Genomic DNA, 17,489 nt, shown 5'->3' on the forward strand with positions numbered 1-17,489 from the left:
ACACACACACACACACACACACACACACACACACACACACACACACACACACACACACACACACACACACGTGCATGCACACATTCACACACACACACACACACACACACACACACACACACACACACACACACACACACACACACACACACACATACACACACACACACACACACACACACACACACACACACACACACACACACAGGTCTAAAATGAATGGTGCTGCTGCTTTTGCCTGGTACCAAAGCACATTGTAGGCTGTGTGTACGTCCACATAATGAAGCTTACATGGTGTAGGGATGACTATGTAGAGCTATTTACTAGAGTATTCTTTTTAATTATTTTGCACAAATGAAAACATATTTTAATTTTGATGTTGAAGAATAATTTAAAAAAAAAGTTAGCACACAAAGGTTACATTAAATTGCATTTAACATCAACAAATCTGTCTTTGATTCTTCTTCGATTCTTGCTTTGTTCCTTGGCATGTTTTATTATGATACATACTGTAGTCTCCCCTCACCCACAAAACCATCAAATTGTCACTACTGAGAAGGCTATTGTGTTAATCCAACGAGTTTAGGTCTACGATAATTCCTCTTGACTGCGAGGGGGATTTAGGGGTTAAAGAGGGGCATATGACATGTAAATTCCCATATCTACCACATGGTGGAGGGGACCCGAGCACAGAGAGACTCGCGTGCTCCGTGTGGTTGTGTTCACTTCAGTTCAGAGTACGCTTTATTGTTCTGGCTGTCTAGGAGGTCATCGAGTCCGAGTTGGAGTCCAGTTCTCTCAGGACACGGAAAGCACACTGTTATCAACTTTCTCCTTAACTTGACGCAAAGATGTAAGTAGCTGGACGGAAGTCAAACTCAACCTTTACCTAATTACAGGCGACTTTAAACTTTTACAGACGGTTCGCTGTTAGTTTCTCTTACATTTAACGTGTAGCCTGGTGTGAGTTCGTGTACAAATTGTTGCAGCGACGAAGGGCTAGTGAAGTTGTTGTCGGGTGTTCATGATATAAGCCTTTTATTTTGAATATTGTATTTGGATAACTAAACATGACTGGTGATGTGGCACGTGTGGAAGTAATGTAGGACTACGCGTTGAACTGCAGACGTAGCTCTGCTGTTGGTCAGAGAGTCCATCATTACATTTCTGTACATGGGAATGTACTCTAGATTTCGTTTTAGGCAGTTGACAATATGAGCGGTGGGGCACGTTGTAACCGGCGTTTATTTTAATACCTAATCCTAATGATGTAAGTGTTTTTAATAGGTCAGTAGGCCTATCTAGAATCAAGTTGATTTTCATGAAGGACAGCTCTTTGTTATAGATTTATTGATTTATAAGATTGTAATATTTTTAGCCTGATTTAATATAGCCAGTGACACATTTGCCAGACTCGTAATAATTTTAATATCTGACTAAATATAGGCCTACCGATATTTGACAACGTATAATTCATATTTGAGAATAAAGTACTTTGAAGATAAAGCCTAATGGTAATGTCTCCACTAATGTCAGGATCGGATCATTTGTAATTTCTGGATGTGTTGTCTACACACTGATTGGTGCTCTTTAAACAGTCATGTCTTGAAGCTCAATATTGTTCACAACGTAGAATGTGACTGGAATAGGCGATATCTTAGCCTACAAGTAACCTGGGTCGTTGTTTTTTTGAGTACACTTTTTCTGGAGAACTCCACTCAATAGAGATCTGGGGATATTCATAACCAGTCTGCCCTGTTTAATGGAATTGCCCTTCAGGTTATTATGGAGCAAAGAGCACCGGTAACCACTTGCACACCTAATAGGTCATACGAAACAAAATGCCAATGTTGTGACGTGAAGTGGCTGTTTGCTTTTCAGTATTTATTTGGACTCTTCAGGCTCTTAACTCATGAGCTCAGGATCAGGAGAAGAACAAGCTTTCAGACCTTTGTTTTTGTGAATCTTGGTGTGCTTACATTCATCATGAAAGTTGACAGGCTGTTTTTTACCAGGTGTGGCTGAAGGGGATTGTCTGAGAACTCACTCAATGAGGGGTGGAAGTGGTCGTGGTGGTATGGGTTTCGACAGGCGGGTTACACGTTGATAAGCCCAGGCCCTACCCTTCCATTATGAGAATCCCCGCCCCTCATAATTCCCATCGTGGAACTGGTTCTCCAAAAACAATCTGGATAGCTAAACATTTTCCATAATGCAGATTAAGTAGGAATCAGGTGTCAAGAGACTAAATGTAAACAACTGAGCTGGTTGAGGTTTCAGGCTAGAAATGGTTGAGTGTTTTTTGTTGAGAATGTTATTGTGTGGAGGAAATGTGAAGCTGGAGTCCTCTCTAATTGGGTCAATTTGTTCCTTTGTTGCCCAAAAAGAACATTCAGTCTAAAAGCTGCCATTGTTTTAGGGGGCCACTCTATGTAGGGCCCCTGTCCTTCGCTCTTACGAGACGAGAGGGGAGACAACAAGAATGGGGTCCATATTATCTCATGCTGGGATGCTTGCTACTGCTACTGTGTGTGTGTGTGTGTGTGTGTGTGTGTGTGTGTGTGTGTGTGTGTGTGTGTGTGTGTGTGTGTGTGTGTGTGTGTGTGTGTGTGTGTGTGTGTGTGTGTGTGTGTGTGTGTGTGTGTGTGTGTGTCCGTCCACATGTTGATTAAAAACATACAAGCATTGCGTTGTAGACAGTACTACATTTATTTCCTTGGCACATTTCTTGAAATGACCACCTGTTTAAGGATAACTGCAAGATTTCTTCACCTGGACCCTGGAGTGTTTAAGGCATTGCAGCCTGTTAGCAGTTGTAATGGCAGTTACCCTTAAACCTTGTCAATGGACGTCTGCTAAAAGAGCTTGTAGCCAGTGACTAAAATTGTCGGTCTCAGATTGTTATTATAAGGGTGCTTTCACACCTGAGCTGTTTGGGTCCATTTGAATCGAACTCTGGAGCGTTTTCTCCGATAGAAGGTTTGTTTGGGGCAGAGTGAAAGCTCATTCGAACTCCGTTGTGGACCAAACAAACTCAAGTTCACTTGAAAATGGTGGTCTCTCTCTGTCTGCTTCCAAGTTAATGCTGGTGCTGTTTTCTTTAGGTGTAAACGTGAGCCGACTCAACTATAGAAAGAAAACCAAAAAACAATGCATTGGTGGGTTGAACGTACACTTACACAGCAAACTGGAAAAATCATTGATGTTTTTAAAATATTCAGTGACCGAATGGTGGAAATGGGTTATTTTTTATTTGTAGGAATCACCAAAGCAAATGAAAAACCCAAGACCACACAAAGTGGTTGTCAAGGATATCCTTTAGTGTTTTCTGGGCTCCTTGTGTCCCCAGCACTTCCAAAGCACCGGGCCCTTGAGCTGTGTCATGGTAAAGAACAAGACACATGATTAGTCAATTTACTCTAGGTCATTCACCTTCTCCCCAGTTTCCACATGCTATGGCAAACAAGGCTTAGGACTCCTCTTAATTTGTTGAAGTGTCTAGTTCTACACCCCACTTATGTGCCAATCACAGAGCTAGGATTTATGATTATCTTTTTTGATCATTGGCCTTTTCTTTTTTGTTTTTACAAGAGTTGACTGATTCAGGTCAGATCACAGGCAGATCACATAGCAATCATGGCTGTAGAATATTTGACCTCCCCTTGTTATAGCCTAGTGAATCTGTAAGACTGTGAGGGTTGAACAAAGATTCTGAATACCTCATCAGACTGATGTTATCGCTGAACTCAACGTCATCATTGGAAAGTACAATGAACCATGCAAACATAAAAACTCTACTTTTATCTTAGTAAACACATTAATACCCCCCCCCCCCCCCTCTGGCGTCATTCAGTGCAAGTGTGCTGGTGTGGTGGCGGTGCCTGGTACAGCTCAATACGGAGTGTGGTGGGGTTCACAGATCAAGCAGAAACAACAGACAGCGGAATGGAAAGGCTTGTTTGTCCTGATCCATAAAGGAAACATATAAAACATAAAACACATAAAACAATCTTAGAGGTGGCTGGGTTGCCATGTGACGTGGCCTGGTTTCTACATAGTTTCACTAATTTCATAGATAAGATAGATTCCTCTTCCTCCTATGAAATGGGAACTGACCTCACACAAGAAAGACCTCACACAGGCAACACATTGCATTGACGTTTTTTCTTGATCATAGAAATGGAGAACAATTATTCAAGTAAGAGTTTTGGGACGAGAGCCAGCCTTATGCTTCACTGCTGTGTTATTAAACACCAATGGTTTTAGGAGTCCACAATCATTAACAGTTTGATTTTACATAAACTCACCTGGACGGTGAGTCTTTCAAAGAACAAAAGAGTTAATGTTCATTTAAAGGGACAAGATCAACAGAGACTCACAGTCCTGAGTGGATTAGTCAATGGCAGCATCATGTTTTTAATTGGCCAGTAACATTGTTCTCTCTCAAATGTAATTGCTGTACTTGCCATCTATTGTGACACTAGGGATGGTTAACCCTCTTTTTATATTTTACAACAATGTTTTGTTTGATAAGACATTATTACTTCCAAGTATCCTGCATAATGAAGACTTGAAATGTGTTTCAGGCTTATAAGATAGCACATTTGATGGAAAGAGTTTTGTTTTCAAACTATGTTAAAAAAACCTTTTGTTAAACTGCTAAAACAAGCCATGTATAGAATTTCCTTAGCTTCTCTTCAAGTGGAACAGAAACACACTACTCGGGTTCATTTCATCCTATTAGATATGAATGTATTTAGCTGGATAAGTATTGCATTTTAAATACTTCCTGAGCTAAAACAATATATTCAACATTTTAAAAATGTGTCTGGTTATAATCTACTACTTTGGAATTCCTATTTATTGACAATATGACCACAGCTAGGCCAAAATGAGCAAACCATTGACAGTATCAGATTGAGTTACTAAAAGTACTTCAGTTTAGTTATATTTCACCTGACCATCCCATGTCTCTGTACTTTTGTATGACCTGATATAGACTGTACTGTCGGCCCAGTATTATCTATTTTAATTAGTCTGCTGTCACATCAAATATGGAAATATATTTTTATTTCAATATGCATACATTAGAGATGTATTTCCCTTATTTTCATGAGCAGTAGATGGCCACTCTTCGGTTCTGTCACTTTTTGTGGGACTTCCAGATGTGCATCCTAACTTAAACCTGCACTATGTATGCTTTCCCAACAGCACACTCTAGTGGTTTGAGCTGCTATACATTTACAGCTATATCCTTTTCAGATAATTATTGTGTATGAGTTTTTCCCACAGTGGGAGTAAAAGCGGACCCGAATAAAAACAATTATTAATACATTTCCTGAATGGATTGACATGTTTGGGAGCATTGTATGCTTAATATAACTTTCTAGATCCATTGTTTTTTAATAGAGTAAATAGTGGCGGTTAAAAAGTTACAGGTTCAGGTTTGGAAAAATGCAAGTTTACATTTTCTTGTTCATCCAAAGGCAAGTAGTATTTTCTCTTTCTCTTTCCTTTCGCGCCTGCAAGAACAGGTTCATACATACAGTACATGCTTGCATACATAGCTACACACACGCCTCTCGTCACAGGGTGTCCACTAATCCCAAACAGACCATCCAGAGTAGAAGTGGAACATAAGCCATGTTGTAACACTAACCTACTTCCAGCAGTGGGAATATTGGCTTTTTTGGCTGCCCGGGCACAGCGCCCATCCAGCGCAAAAAAACTAGGCTATTGAACCATCACTTCATAACTCTGTAACATCTGTACATTTAGTGCACACTACTAAAAGGGGCACTGCACATGATTGACTGTAGAAGGAGATAATGCTTATGGAATAAGGGAGCATGCAGCGGTGGCAATGGAGCATAGTCTTTTTCTTTCTTTCAGGCTGGTCAGAAAGAAAGACTACAATGAAGCGAGCTACTGCTTAGATACTGCTGAGATACTGCCTAGCTTTGGCTCTAACAAAGTTAATTCTTTATTTTTAACTGACAGAGGGGAGACAGAGGGGCTATGCCTGGCCTGTGCACAACTCTGTGCACAACTCTGTTCACACTTTGCTGTTCGGACTTAACTCGTATTGTATGTTTAATTATTATGGCTGGTGTAGAGTGTAATCCCAGAGATTTAACTGCTCCAGCCCCTATCGCGAACATCCAGGCCAGCTTAGCCAATGTAGATCAGTGTTTCCTTTGCATCTGTCACCACTGCTTCACATCAAGCTCATTCGCACAGCAAATCCATATCACACACACACATGCACATACACACATTCGCGGACACCTTCTCGCCTGTTTTGTTTTTCTTTTGTGACGGCAATAGGAACGTGCACATCACATAGGGATGCAGTTTTGTGTCTGCTTTTTTTACTGATCCCATATCCTGTGTCGGTACATGAGTGATTTTTGTGACTTATTTTGAATAATACACTCAATGCAATGGATTTGATATTAAAACAATCCCATTCAGAATGCATATGTAGGTTATTCTGGGATCTATATATATATATATATATACAAATTAAATTGAAAGCTATCTCTCTGTCCTGCTTCACCAACTTTCGTTACTGCATGTTCTTTCCGGTATTGAACAGCCCTAATACACTGGCAGACATACAGGAGAGTTGGTTCTACAAGTCTGAACTCCCATCATGTACTCATTTCCCTTGTGGGCCAGGGCCCTTGTACTGCGTGCTCTCAACCTGTCTGTATGTGTACTTTTGAAACATAACTCTCTGGTTTCCTGTTTCTACAGAACCAGCACCATGGGGGAAGGCTGTACCAGAGTCACCAAGTACTTCCTCTTCGTCTTCAACCTGATCTTCTTCGTGAGTTTTCTATTATGCCAGCCATCCATACGTGACCTTGTGTGAAAATGAGTAATAATGACCTGTTCTGTACACGAGTATCTTCTCTCACTCAGCCCTCCCTTACTCTAATGTGGAAATGAATGTATCTAATGTATTCTGATTCTGTATTCTAATCTGTGGCAAAGAAAAAGGCCAAAGTTAGACCCAACTTTGACCCATCACATTCTCTCTGTCTCTGATGTGTAGTAAGTATGTTCCAGACATTCTGCACCCCTGCTAAAGGCACCTCTTCCTCTTTTCCACAGCTGTTCGGGGCCGTCATCATGGGCTTCGGTCTTTGGCTCCTTTTAGACAATCAGAGCTTCATAGCTGTCCTGCGTAAGTGCCTGTTTTCAACTTGGCAATCTATTTTCTTTGTCTGTCTATTATTGTATGTGCTTTTTCAAAATTAGCGATATTCTCCTAAACAATAGGGGGCACTGAACATGAAAAGTATTGAATTGTAAAACTGTGGTTGGTAGTAACCTTTCTAGGTTCTCCTCGTGTTGTTATTAAATATGGCTGATAAACATCTATGATTTGGAAGGCAGTTGGCACATTCTCTGTGAAATGCGGCAATATCTGCGCAACATGCGACGAATGATTGTATGGATAATGCGTGGGAGCCGCGATGATGTCATTTTTGGTAACTGTAAATGCAGCGTTTTTTGTATGGAATACAGAATAGGCAACAAATGGCACAAGAGGATTTGCTATCCACTTGTAGAGTGCATGTAGGGCAGCACACAGTTTGGAAACAACGGCCCAAGGGAACAACTCGCTCAACCCGTTTTCAATCTCTTTGTTTCTTTCTCTCGCTTTCTTGCTCTTGTCTTATGCTCAAGAAGTGCACATTAGTTTATGTGACACATTATACAGATCATTTAAGAGGCAACAGAATATTTGTGTGTGTGTGTGTGTGTGTGTGTGTGTGTGTGTGTGTGTGTGTGTGTGTGTGTGTGTGTGTGTGTGTGTGTTGCAGGTGTCCTACAGACAGACACTGGCCTCTTTCTGCTCTGCTCCCAGCATGCATCACATCAGCCCAGCACCCTCAGTCCCTTACTCATCAGTGCCCGCTGCCAACACATCCACACACTAAGAGAGAGGGTTCTGAGTACTGGGTGTCATTCAACATGAACCACACGTAGTAGTGCGTTAAAGTACAGTGGATTGCTTGTTCATCTGCTGTTAAATGAGATGTATTGATTGTGCGATCAATGGCACGTTTCAGAATGAGCACAGTGGTGATCCAGTGAGCCTGGCCTAGCATTATGAACACATGGGTGAACCAGTGAGCTTGGCCCAGCAGGATGAGCACAGTGGTGAACCAATGAGCTTGGCTCAGCATGATGAGCACAGTGGTGAACCAATGAGCTTGGCCCAGCTTGACGCAATGGATGATGTCATCCTGCTGCTGCTGCTGCTGCTGCTTCTTTTTAGCCCACTTTGTTGTTGTTGTTATTGTCTTTCCCAAGGCCTGCAGTGACTCAAACTTGAAACCGCTGGATTGTGGGATGACTATGGTGGTTGCGCGATGTGAATGAAACACAGGCCGTAGCATTAAAGGGTCCTCTGTTTTCTCAAATACACCAATCGGGTGAGGGTGGTGATCGAATCCGTAGGAAGCTGTCCCACGTCACCATTTTTGCAAATGTGCACATGTGCGCAAGCATATGGGAACAGCTAAACCTATTCCCAAATGGATCCACCTTTATGCACCTCATTACAATATTGTGTGTGTGTGTGTGTGTGTGTGTGTGTGTGTGTGTGTGTGTGTGTGTGTGTGTGTGTGTGTGTGTGTGTGTGTGTGTGTGTGTGTGTGTGTGTGTGTGTGTGTGTGTGTGTGTGTGTGTGTGTAATTTCAGTTGTACATGAACAGTCCGACTGTTTAATTGGTGTTATTCGGCAGTAGTGTTTATGGAATATCAAGAGGGACTGTAAACTTTCCTGACTCTAGTCTCATAAGTTTCCTCCCCTAGGGTCTGTGATTTAATGCTTCCCACATAACTGGCATCTTTAATGCTGTTGTGTCTCACGATAGCTACCTCCCTAAACCACAGGGGATCTGTGTAGAAGTAGCGAGCGGGTTTGGCATGTTTTTGGACCCTTGTTTTTAATTGATTACACAGTAGGCATGACCATCTGATTGCAGACTAATGCAATTTCAAATCTGTTTTGGATGGTATTCCATTCAGGGGAAAAAAGTATTTTCCTCGAACAGATCTGTTGAACTGGCCAGGCTTTTGGAGTGCAGTGCTTTTACTGCTTTCTAGATTCCCTATTGCAGTACCCTCGTTATGTGTTACCTCAGGAGTCTTTGGGTTGCTTGGGCGTATTACTGCTATGGAGTTGAGTCACAGTATCCTACGCTAACAATCTCTCTAGACCTCTGTAATCAGTGCTGCTTTCTTACCTTGTTGTGTAGGTCCGTGTGACACACACAGGTGCTGTTTTTCATGAATCTCTATAAATGTGTCCTTATAATAATATCACAAATTATGTAACCTCCTTTACGTTATAACTTGTTAAAGATCCCATGCCATTAAAATCCCATTTTTCCTATTGTTTGTTAAATAACATAGGTCAGAATAAGTTTGTGACCTGTGGTAAGTTTGAAATCTATGCAGTTTGTCTGCTGTATGCAATAGCCAATGAAAGGAAAAAGGCAGAAAAAATTAGCCAATCTGGATAAGGTGACACTGCTATGTAGCGTTGTCAAATTATTATTCATGGGCCTGCCCACTTGGTTGGTTCGTAACCACCCACAGAAATTCTGAAGCAGTCGAGATTGAGCTAGTGCTAATACATGTACGTAGTTGCTGCAGGTCTCATTCCACGGAAAACCATTTATTAATCCTCCTTTTGAAATACGATAGGTCACTCGGAGTTAGATATGCATGCTGAACGTGAAAACGTTCTCCTACCTCGATTGCCTGCATTAGCAAATGTAAGAAAATAGACGCACAAACGAGCGGATTCGAAAAGCCTCACCAACTGACGTCAGTTGGTGAATTAGTATTCATGGCCTCACACAACCTTGGCTTGCGACGGCCAACGGGAAGACAGCATTGAGTTTGTGCCTGTGCTATTTGTGGCTATAACAAGACGCAACGTTCCATCTCTTGACCAAGAAACAAGAGTTGGGGAACAAATGGTTGGATCGGACATTACCACTAGTTCAACATTTACGTGGCTCGGGCACGGCGATTGAATACAGAAAGAAGAGCCGCCTCGGGGCACCACGGCGGCCGGAGCTGAGCTCCCGGGCGCGGTGCACGGCAGCTGGTCCCCGCGGTCGTGGTCTCCCGGCGGCCATGCCCTGGCCGAAATAAAAGCCGCCTCGGGGCACCGCGGCTGTTGTATTGTATTCACTCCCCGTGCCCGCGGGAGTGCACCGCCGGAGTCCGGGAGCTCGGCCGGTGCACGGCGACCGCGGGGACCAGCCACTTGTGGGGTTCCTTCTTGTGGGTTTCTGGGTTTTCTGTGGGTTTCTGGTTGATTGACGGGGGGGTCCCCCGGACGCGGTGCCCCGAGGCAGCTCTTCTCTCTGCATTCAATCAACCAGAAACCCACAAGGAGCCCAGTGGTTCTCCTTCTCCATCTCTCTCTCCTTCTCCCTCTCTCTCTGTCTCTCTTTCGGTCTCCCTTTCTCTGTGACGGACAGTGCTGTTAGCCAATCAGAGGCGAGACATTTGCATCTCATGAATAAGAGCCAAAATCGGGTCGTTCTTCCCCGCCCACCTCCACTACCACACTAGAACAGTGTGAAACAGGAGCACCAGAGCATTATTTTCACCAAAACCGACTCACAGGGCATTTATTGCTACTAGTGACCACTGCAAAATTAATGAAAAAACTGTGGAATGAGACCTTTAATTTCATAAGCCTTTTTTTAATAAGTGCTCCCTTCCTCTTTCCTATTGAAAGGTGTGATGGTTTGTTAGCATTTGTATCGTCACTGTAGACAAGAAGTCTGGTACTTTGGCCGTCACCTGACTGGTCCAGATGCCTTTAGTTGCCTTTCCTTCTGTAAACAGGTCCACTTCCCCTAATAGTGTTAGTTACAAATGTACTTTGCTGTCATGGCTGTTTCTCTAGCTAAGATGCTTAGTAAAAAGTGCCAATGTGTCTTCCCATGATCAGGTGCCTTTCAACCAAATACAAATAATACTTATACTACTTGCTGTCAAGAAGTGCCTACAATAAATGTTTTTTTTTAATGTGGGGACATTACAGGCACAGGAATAGCTTGATGATAGCTATATTCACTTCCAGTACAACGAGGTCTGGTCATTATGAGAAACTACATTGGACATGAATATCTGCCTACTAAGCAGGCTATACGCCACTGCATCTTTAAGTCATGTGATGTCTAACCCAATCATGTATGACAGGACGAACCTGATGTAGAATGTGTTATTTTTACAGAGGACTCCTCTTTGGCTCTGAAGGCGGCCTCGTACATCCTGATAGGTGTAGGAGCCTTCTCCATGCTGATGGGCTTCGTGGGATGCCTGGGAGCCATTTATGAGATCCGCTGTCTGCTGGGCCTGGTATGTGTGTGTGTGTCTCAACAATCTCTGTTATGGCCAAATGTCTAGATACAGATAAGATAAATACTTTTTTAATAATAATTGCTGTATTTTCCACAGTACTTCACTTGCCTCCTGCTGATCCTATTGGCCCAAGTGGCGGCAGGTGCACTCATCTATTTCCAGAACGACGTGGTGAGTGCTGTCGCTTCCTTTTAATTATTTCTGTTTCATTCAAAACATTTCATGTTAGGTATTGACCAAACCCAGTTACATGTAAAGGGCAGCATTCTCTTGGCCCTTGTCAATCAAAGACTTAAATTAGTGACATCATTTGGTTGACTAGCACCCCCTGGTGTACAGTTGAAGTATAGTTGACATACAGATTGCTATTGTTGTCGTGTTGTATCCCAAGACTTGGCTGCCAGTGCAGCTGTGGCATTCAGTCAACTGAAGCAGTGCTTGGATGTGAATTAGGCTCATGTCACAATTAGCCAGACTTTAGTGGGATCAATCGCAACCAACAAAATTAGGCAAGGATCCTCTGAGCTTAAGATCCGAGATGCTTGTTAGCTGCCAGTTTTTGTCAAACTGGCATCCAACAAATGGTTGCTTCTTCATCGATTATTTTAAAGTAAGTTATATTAAAATGTCCAAAATAAGACCCTTCGAGACCCATCAGCAGGACTGCATGATGGGGGGAGGGGTCTGGGTAAACAAGATGATATTTGTAGTAAACATGTTTTTGATAGATGCAAATTTCTCCCCAAAGAACATAATGGTGGCGCTGCACCGCCATGCCCACTTTGAAGCGCAACCGTGTATCATTTCAAAATACAGCTGCCGCCACAAAATAAGTTTCTTGTAGTTTCTGAAACAGTTAAATTGGTTAAAAACACATGTTTTATTTGCATAACACAACGAAAAAACAAAAGCTAAATATAATTGAAGTGCTGTGTGGATGAATACTGGGTGTTCCTCGTGCGACCCGGTTACAGCAGAGCTTTAATGTAAGTTTGATAGCTTCAGGTAGCTTCCAACTTAAGGAGTACTTCAAATTGTAATCAAATAAAGAGGTGGTTTGTAGGCACATGCTCTGCAAAGTTCCAAGGAAATTGCAAGGCAGCATTAGCCCTTGAGCGCAAGAGCATGCAAAGAAAAATCACAAGCACTGTTCTGGATGATTGTAACTGAACATACAGGAACTTCATTAGTGAAAGACGGAGGGCATTTTGTGTGAACAGATGTTAAATCCCACATTTTGTTGACCGATCCATCCGTCCTAAGGATCCTCGTAAACCACGATCAGACCCATGGTTCCCAGTAAAACCCAGCGGTCTGGGATGACAGGCTCTACTGTCTGCAATCATTGGCAGCCAGTACACTGTGGAATTAATCTGTGCTCTTTGCCAAATTGACTTTCAAGGCTTTGTGGAGATCTGCTTTTTCGTTACTTTTGCAACGATCTGACTGGGGCCCCTGCAGTCCTATTCATGGACCCAGCTATTCATATCGACAGTGTTTGGGACTGTCAGTTGGAAATAATGTTTGCCTGCCATGAATTAAGAATTGGACTTTATCTAGTCTTCATTATGACCCACCTAAACACAGTCCGCTCAATCCTCTGTTCAACAGTGAACGCGGACGTATCATTGTGTACACCACAAACATTCTAAACTTCAGTAGTTTATTTTGTCTCGGGGGCAAAAAGACAAATCTTTAAGTAGAATTGTATTTTTTTTCCCTTTCTCTCAGTTAAATACAGAGATGTCCAAGATCGTGACCAAGGTGCTGGACAGCTACGGCGCCAAGAACTCAAGCACGGAGCAGGCGTGGGACTACATCCAGCGGACGGTGAGTGGAGTCCAGAATAGAGCCTCACAGGGGTCCTAAACTCGTCTACCATGTGTTTATTTAGAACACACTGTTATCTAAAGTCACTAAATGTTGGAGTGAATACAAATTAAAGTGCTGCTGTAGGTAGGGCTGGACCATATGGCCAGAAATGATGTCAAAATGTTTTTTTTAATATTGATGGATATTGATAATTATCACAATGTATATTTTAGACTAGTAATACTCTATTTACATTTTTAAGAGTACTCTCCTTAGGATAGAACCCTAAAGAAACAAGGTTAATTATGGTTCATAATAAACAATTATTTGTTTATTATGATGCACATGGCTTTAGGTTAAACACTGAATAAATAGAATAATAATGTAAACAAGTGATGTGATTCCCAGCAAATCAAATGCCTTGTTTCAAACTGTTCATCATATCTTTAGTGATCCAGTACGTAATTGGGCTGGTTATTTGTATCACTCAGATTTATTTTTGTATGGGATAATGGCTGAAAAGCAGATCTCACAGATCCATCTTAAGGGTTAAACCAATTTCAACTGAGCACTAAACAAGATTACAGCTAAGATTGGCAAACTTCGCTAAGCCTATATTTTGATCAGTCTGTTCCACCGACAATTGACAGCAGTCGCATTTCATGGACTTCTTTGGGGACATGACTTAACCCTGATCTGAAACAAACCCGGTCTCTCCTGACCATGGCTAGTAAAGCCATCTCAGTGAAGCCTTGTATGCATGCTTTTAATATAACGACTCAGGCCTTGTCCTGACTTTACCTCTTAAGCTTCCATGTATGTAAAACGACTAACATCTCTCCCATCCCAAACCTCTTGCTAACCCTTCCGCGGGGCTCCTGGCTGCAGATGGAGTGCTGTGGGTGGACTGGTCACGTGGACTGGAACGGCAACATGGTCATCGTTAACAGCTCCCAGCTGCTGTTCCCCTGCTCCTGCCAGAATATTTCCCTGGCAACGGGGAACACCTCCGACAGCGGCTTCTGTGAGGCCCAGACATCCGAGTGGCCGGTGTATGATGCGGTAAGGAGTGGCTCGCTTGAAGGGGACCCCCATCACACTCTGCATCACACTCAATCTAATAGGAGAGAACTCCTTCCTACGCATGTTTTGGAAGAATTGCTGCCTGCAACATCAACTCATTTTCTCCAAAGATATTGCAGAGAGAGAACGCACATGGTGCAACGGTCCGACCAATGTTCCATGGGGAGTTGATGTTGCAGGCCGCAAATTTCACAGCACACATATGAATCGGATCCCTCGTGGCAGTACCCCTTTAATATCCACCACATCCCTGGTGATTTGGTGAAGATCCAGTTTGCTCTGTGGTTTTGATTGATCGTTGATTGTCTGGCTCTGTGTGGTTACAAGGGGCTGCTTTGTGTTTTTTCCAGGGCTGCTCGGCCAGTGTGGAGGGTTGGCTTATCACCAACGTGGGAGTGGTCCTAGGGATCTGTCTGGGCGTGGCTGTGATCGAGGTACAGTGAGAGGGAGATTCATTGCAACATACAAAATGGAAACATGCCACCTGCAAATAGGTTTTTATTATGTTTTTTGCTAGGATAAGCAGAAAGTACATATGTCTTAATTTGGCACACTTAATGGCACCAAATCAAATTTCTCTAAGACCTAGAGATAGACTTCTAACTTCAAACCCTCAAAATGACCGTAACAAGAAGCCACATGTCAACATCTGTGTGAATTTGCAGATTAAAAAAGCCCAAAGAAAAGAAACCATTCATTAACCTGCACATTGAAAATGGCAAATCATTGCCTGCATGTATAATGGTGCACGTGAATTCACGTTTTCCCTTCAGATGGCTTCTTGATAATTGCTCTGTTGCCTTACCGTGCCTCCACACCAAAAGTGCAGGAGTGGTGCTAATGCATACAAAGACGGAAATAGATGCCAATAGATGTGAATTTTTTCTGCCGGCCAACCGATGGCTTGAATGGCACGTAGTGAAACGTGGATTCCGCGTGATTCTCCTCGCACGAACGATGCAAATTCATCATTGGCTATAAGTATAAATATTTGAACTTTCCTGCTACTTTCACGTGATGCAGAATCAACCATGTGAGCAAAGTTTGTGTTTCGCGCAAGCAACCTTGCCCGAATAACGCAAGTAGAATATCCGCTTTGCTTTTGGTGTGAACCTTTTAAAGTTGTATGTCAATTGAAGATTGCCTGTTTTACCCACATTCAGACGATTAGTTGAATCCCAAATTCATCATTGTGTAGGATTTTGATGGTTTAGTTAATGATCTTCGGTTAGCTGTCTCTGTTTAATCACATCCCTTTAAAATGACTTGATGGACTGTGTCTACAGTTGCGAGGATTCTTCCTTAATAAGTAGCAGTTATAGGCCTATTGCTAGTGCAGGACATTTCCCATTCAGTAGGAAGCAAAGCATGCATCGTGTGTAAATGATCCACTTTTAGTGGCATAAAAAATCTTACGTAGTAATGGTCTTTAATTGTTTAAAAAAAGATGCTTTGACTTCACTCCCAACAGTAAATAGACATATGCCCAACAGGACTTTTTCTCAGTCACATGAGGCTGTTTCACTTACTTTGTGAAGAACTTTCACAAAGAAAGTACCTAAATTATAAGGAAGCAACCAACATATGTATTTTGGTTAGAGGAAACCTACTTGCAGTTGAGAAAAATCCTGTGTTTTTGTGTCCATATAAAGTTGTTAATTTAATCTGAGGCTGAAAATGGTTGACTTGATTGTTTTTCTTTTTTACAGGTTTTGGGAATGATCCTCTCGATTTGCCTGTGTAAGAATGTACGCACTGAGTACTACACCAAAGTTTCAAAATACTGAAACTCTGTTTCACAGAGGGGAAGTATGATGATGACAAAGAGATTTTTCTATTCAGCCTTCTTTGGTTAAATTCGGGACATTCTTTATTTGTTTTTGAGTGCTTACTGTTTTCCTGTCCAATTTATATTGAGCACTTTAGACAATGTGTGCTGACAGGGTGCTGATCTTTTTTTATATTATTTGGTTTGGATACGTAAAGTAGAAAAGTAGAACAAGGAAATGGTTAAGCTGGACAGAGTGGAAAAAGGTGGAGAATGTTTAAGCGGTTGTAATGGCCACTTCAAAGGTAAGCATTGCACTGTAGTCACATGGGCTACATTCAGGCAGACTACACTTAGACTATGTAGCTCCAAGTTCCAAGAAGAAGATGAGACAAATGTTTCTCTGTGATAGTGTTACAAAAGTAGACTTAGTTGAACAAATTAATAGGAAAATGAACTGGAACATCAGCCATCACCAAGTTTTTTTTTTGTTTTTTTTATTTGTGTAGTTCATGTATTTTAAATAATTTTAGTCTTGTGTGGAAGTTGAATATTGCCATTGTTTTCTTACATGCATGTTGCTCTTTTTTTAAATGTTTTTTTTTTTCATTATTCATGTGTGTAATTTTAGATTTATTTTAATTAGTAAGTTTTGTGCATGTAATTCAAATAATGCTACTAAAATGGGGCCAATAAAATGTTCTGTTTACAGGGTACGTTATTCTAGAAAATCTCTAAAGGTTTTGGCAATAATATTTTAAAAAGTCAACAGTTCTTTGTGACGATAAGACTTCATATTGACGTTGAACCCAGGCTTGCAAAGTTTGAGTGAAATCTTTTTTTCTTTTAAGAATGGTTTTAGGAGAAGCTCATTGAACAAAAACAGTTTAATCATTTGGACTGCATTTATGTATATTTCTTTACTTTAAGTGAACCTATGTTTTGTAATGGATACAATATTTGGTTTTGTGTACAGTATATATATATATATATATATATATATATATAAAAAACATTCCAATAATCTTTTAGTTTAAGACTTGTTAAACCTGGACAAACCTATGTTTGCTATCTGCAGTATTTAATGTATACTCATGACATTGATTCCATTACATTTTTCCAATAAACTGGATTGACCGATTTAATTTTTGATTTAAAATGTCTTCATTTTAATCCTTTATGACCTTTTTCTACTAAAGTTACTATTCTCTAGATTCTGTGTGAGTGTCAATACATCCCTGTTTTCTGGGGTCAATCCCAGGTCTCCAGGATTTATCACGATCCAAAACCAGGATTTTCAAAATACATTAGTAGATTTTGCAAAAGATTTTATGCAAAAGGTTCTCGCTTCAATCTCATGAATATTCATTTCTGCATAGTTGGACATTAGACTCATGTCTATTTGATTTCATAAACA

General features: G+C 41.4%; 1 protein-coding gene across 1 annotated transcript; it reads left to right on the plus strand.

Moving 5' to 3' along the window:
• Window positions 1-712: 712 nt before the first annotated feature.
• On the plus strand, window positions 713-17,211 carry LOC311356396 (CD82 antigen-like). The gene is made up of 9 exons (XM_084476166.1): window positions 713-853; window positions 6,760-6,832; window positions 7,120-7,192; window positions 11,282-11,406; window positions 11,506-11,580; window positions 13,141-13,239; window positions 14,110-14,283; window positions 14,655-14,738; window positions 16,014-17,211. The coding sequence occupies exons 2-9, from the start codon at window positions 6,770-6,772 to the stop codon at window positions 16,089-16,091; spliced, it is 771 nt and encodes a 256-aa protein (XP_084332292.1). The 5' UTR covers window positions 713-853; window positions 6,760-6,769; the 3' UTR covers window positions 16,092-17,211.
• Window positions 17,212-17,489: the final 278 nt, after the last annotated feature.

Source organism: Micromesistius poutassou (assembly GCF_964030765.1).
Source record: "Micromesistius poutassou genome assembly, chromosome: 12".
Taxonomy (NCBI): domain Eukaryota; kingdom Metazoa; phylum Chordata; class Actinopteri; order Gadiformes; family Gadidae; genus Micromesistius; species Micromesistius poutassou.

Coding starts and splice junctions, on each gene's coding strand:
- LOC311356396 (XM_084476166.1), top strand. CDS start 6,770: ATGGGGGAAGGCTGTACCAGAGTCACCAAGTACTTCCTCTTCGTCTTC. Junction 6,833..7,119: donor TCTTCAACCTGATCTTCTTC/GTGAGTTTTCTA, acceptor TCTTTTCCACAG/CTGTTCGGGGCCGTCATCAT. Junction 11,581..13,140: donor TCTATTTCCAGAACGACGTG/GTGAGTGCTGTC, acceptor CCTTTCTCTCAG/TTAAATACAGAGATGTCCAA.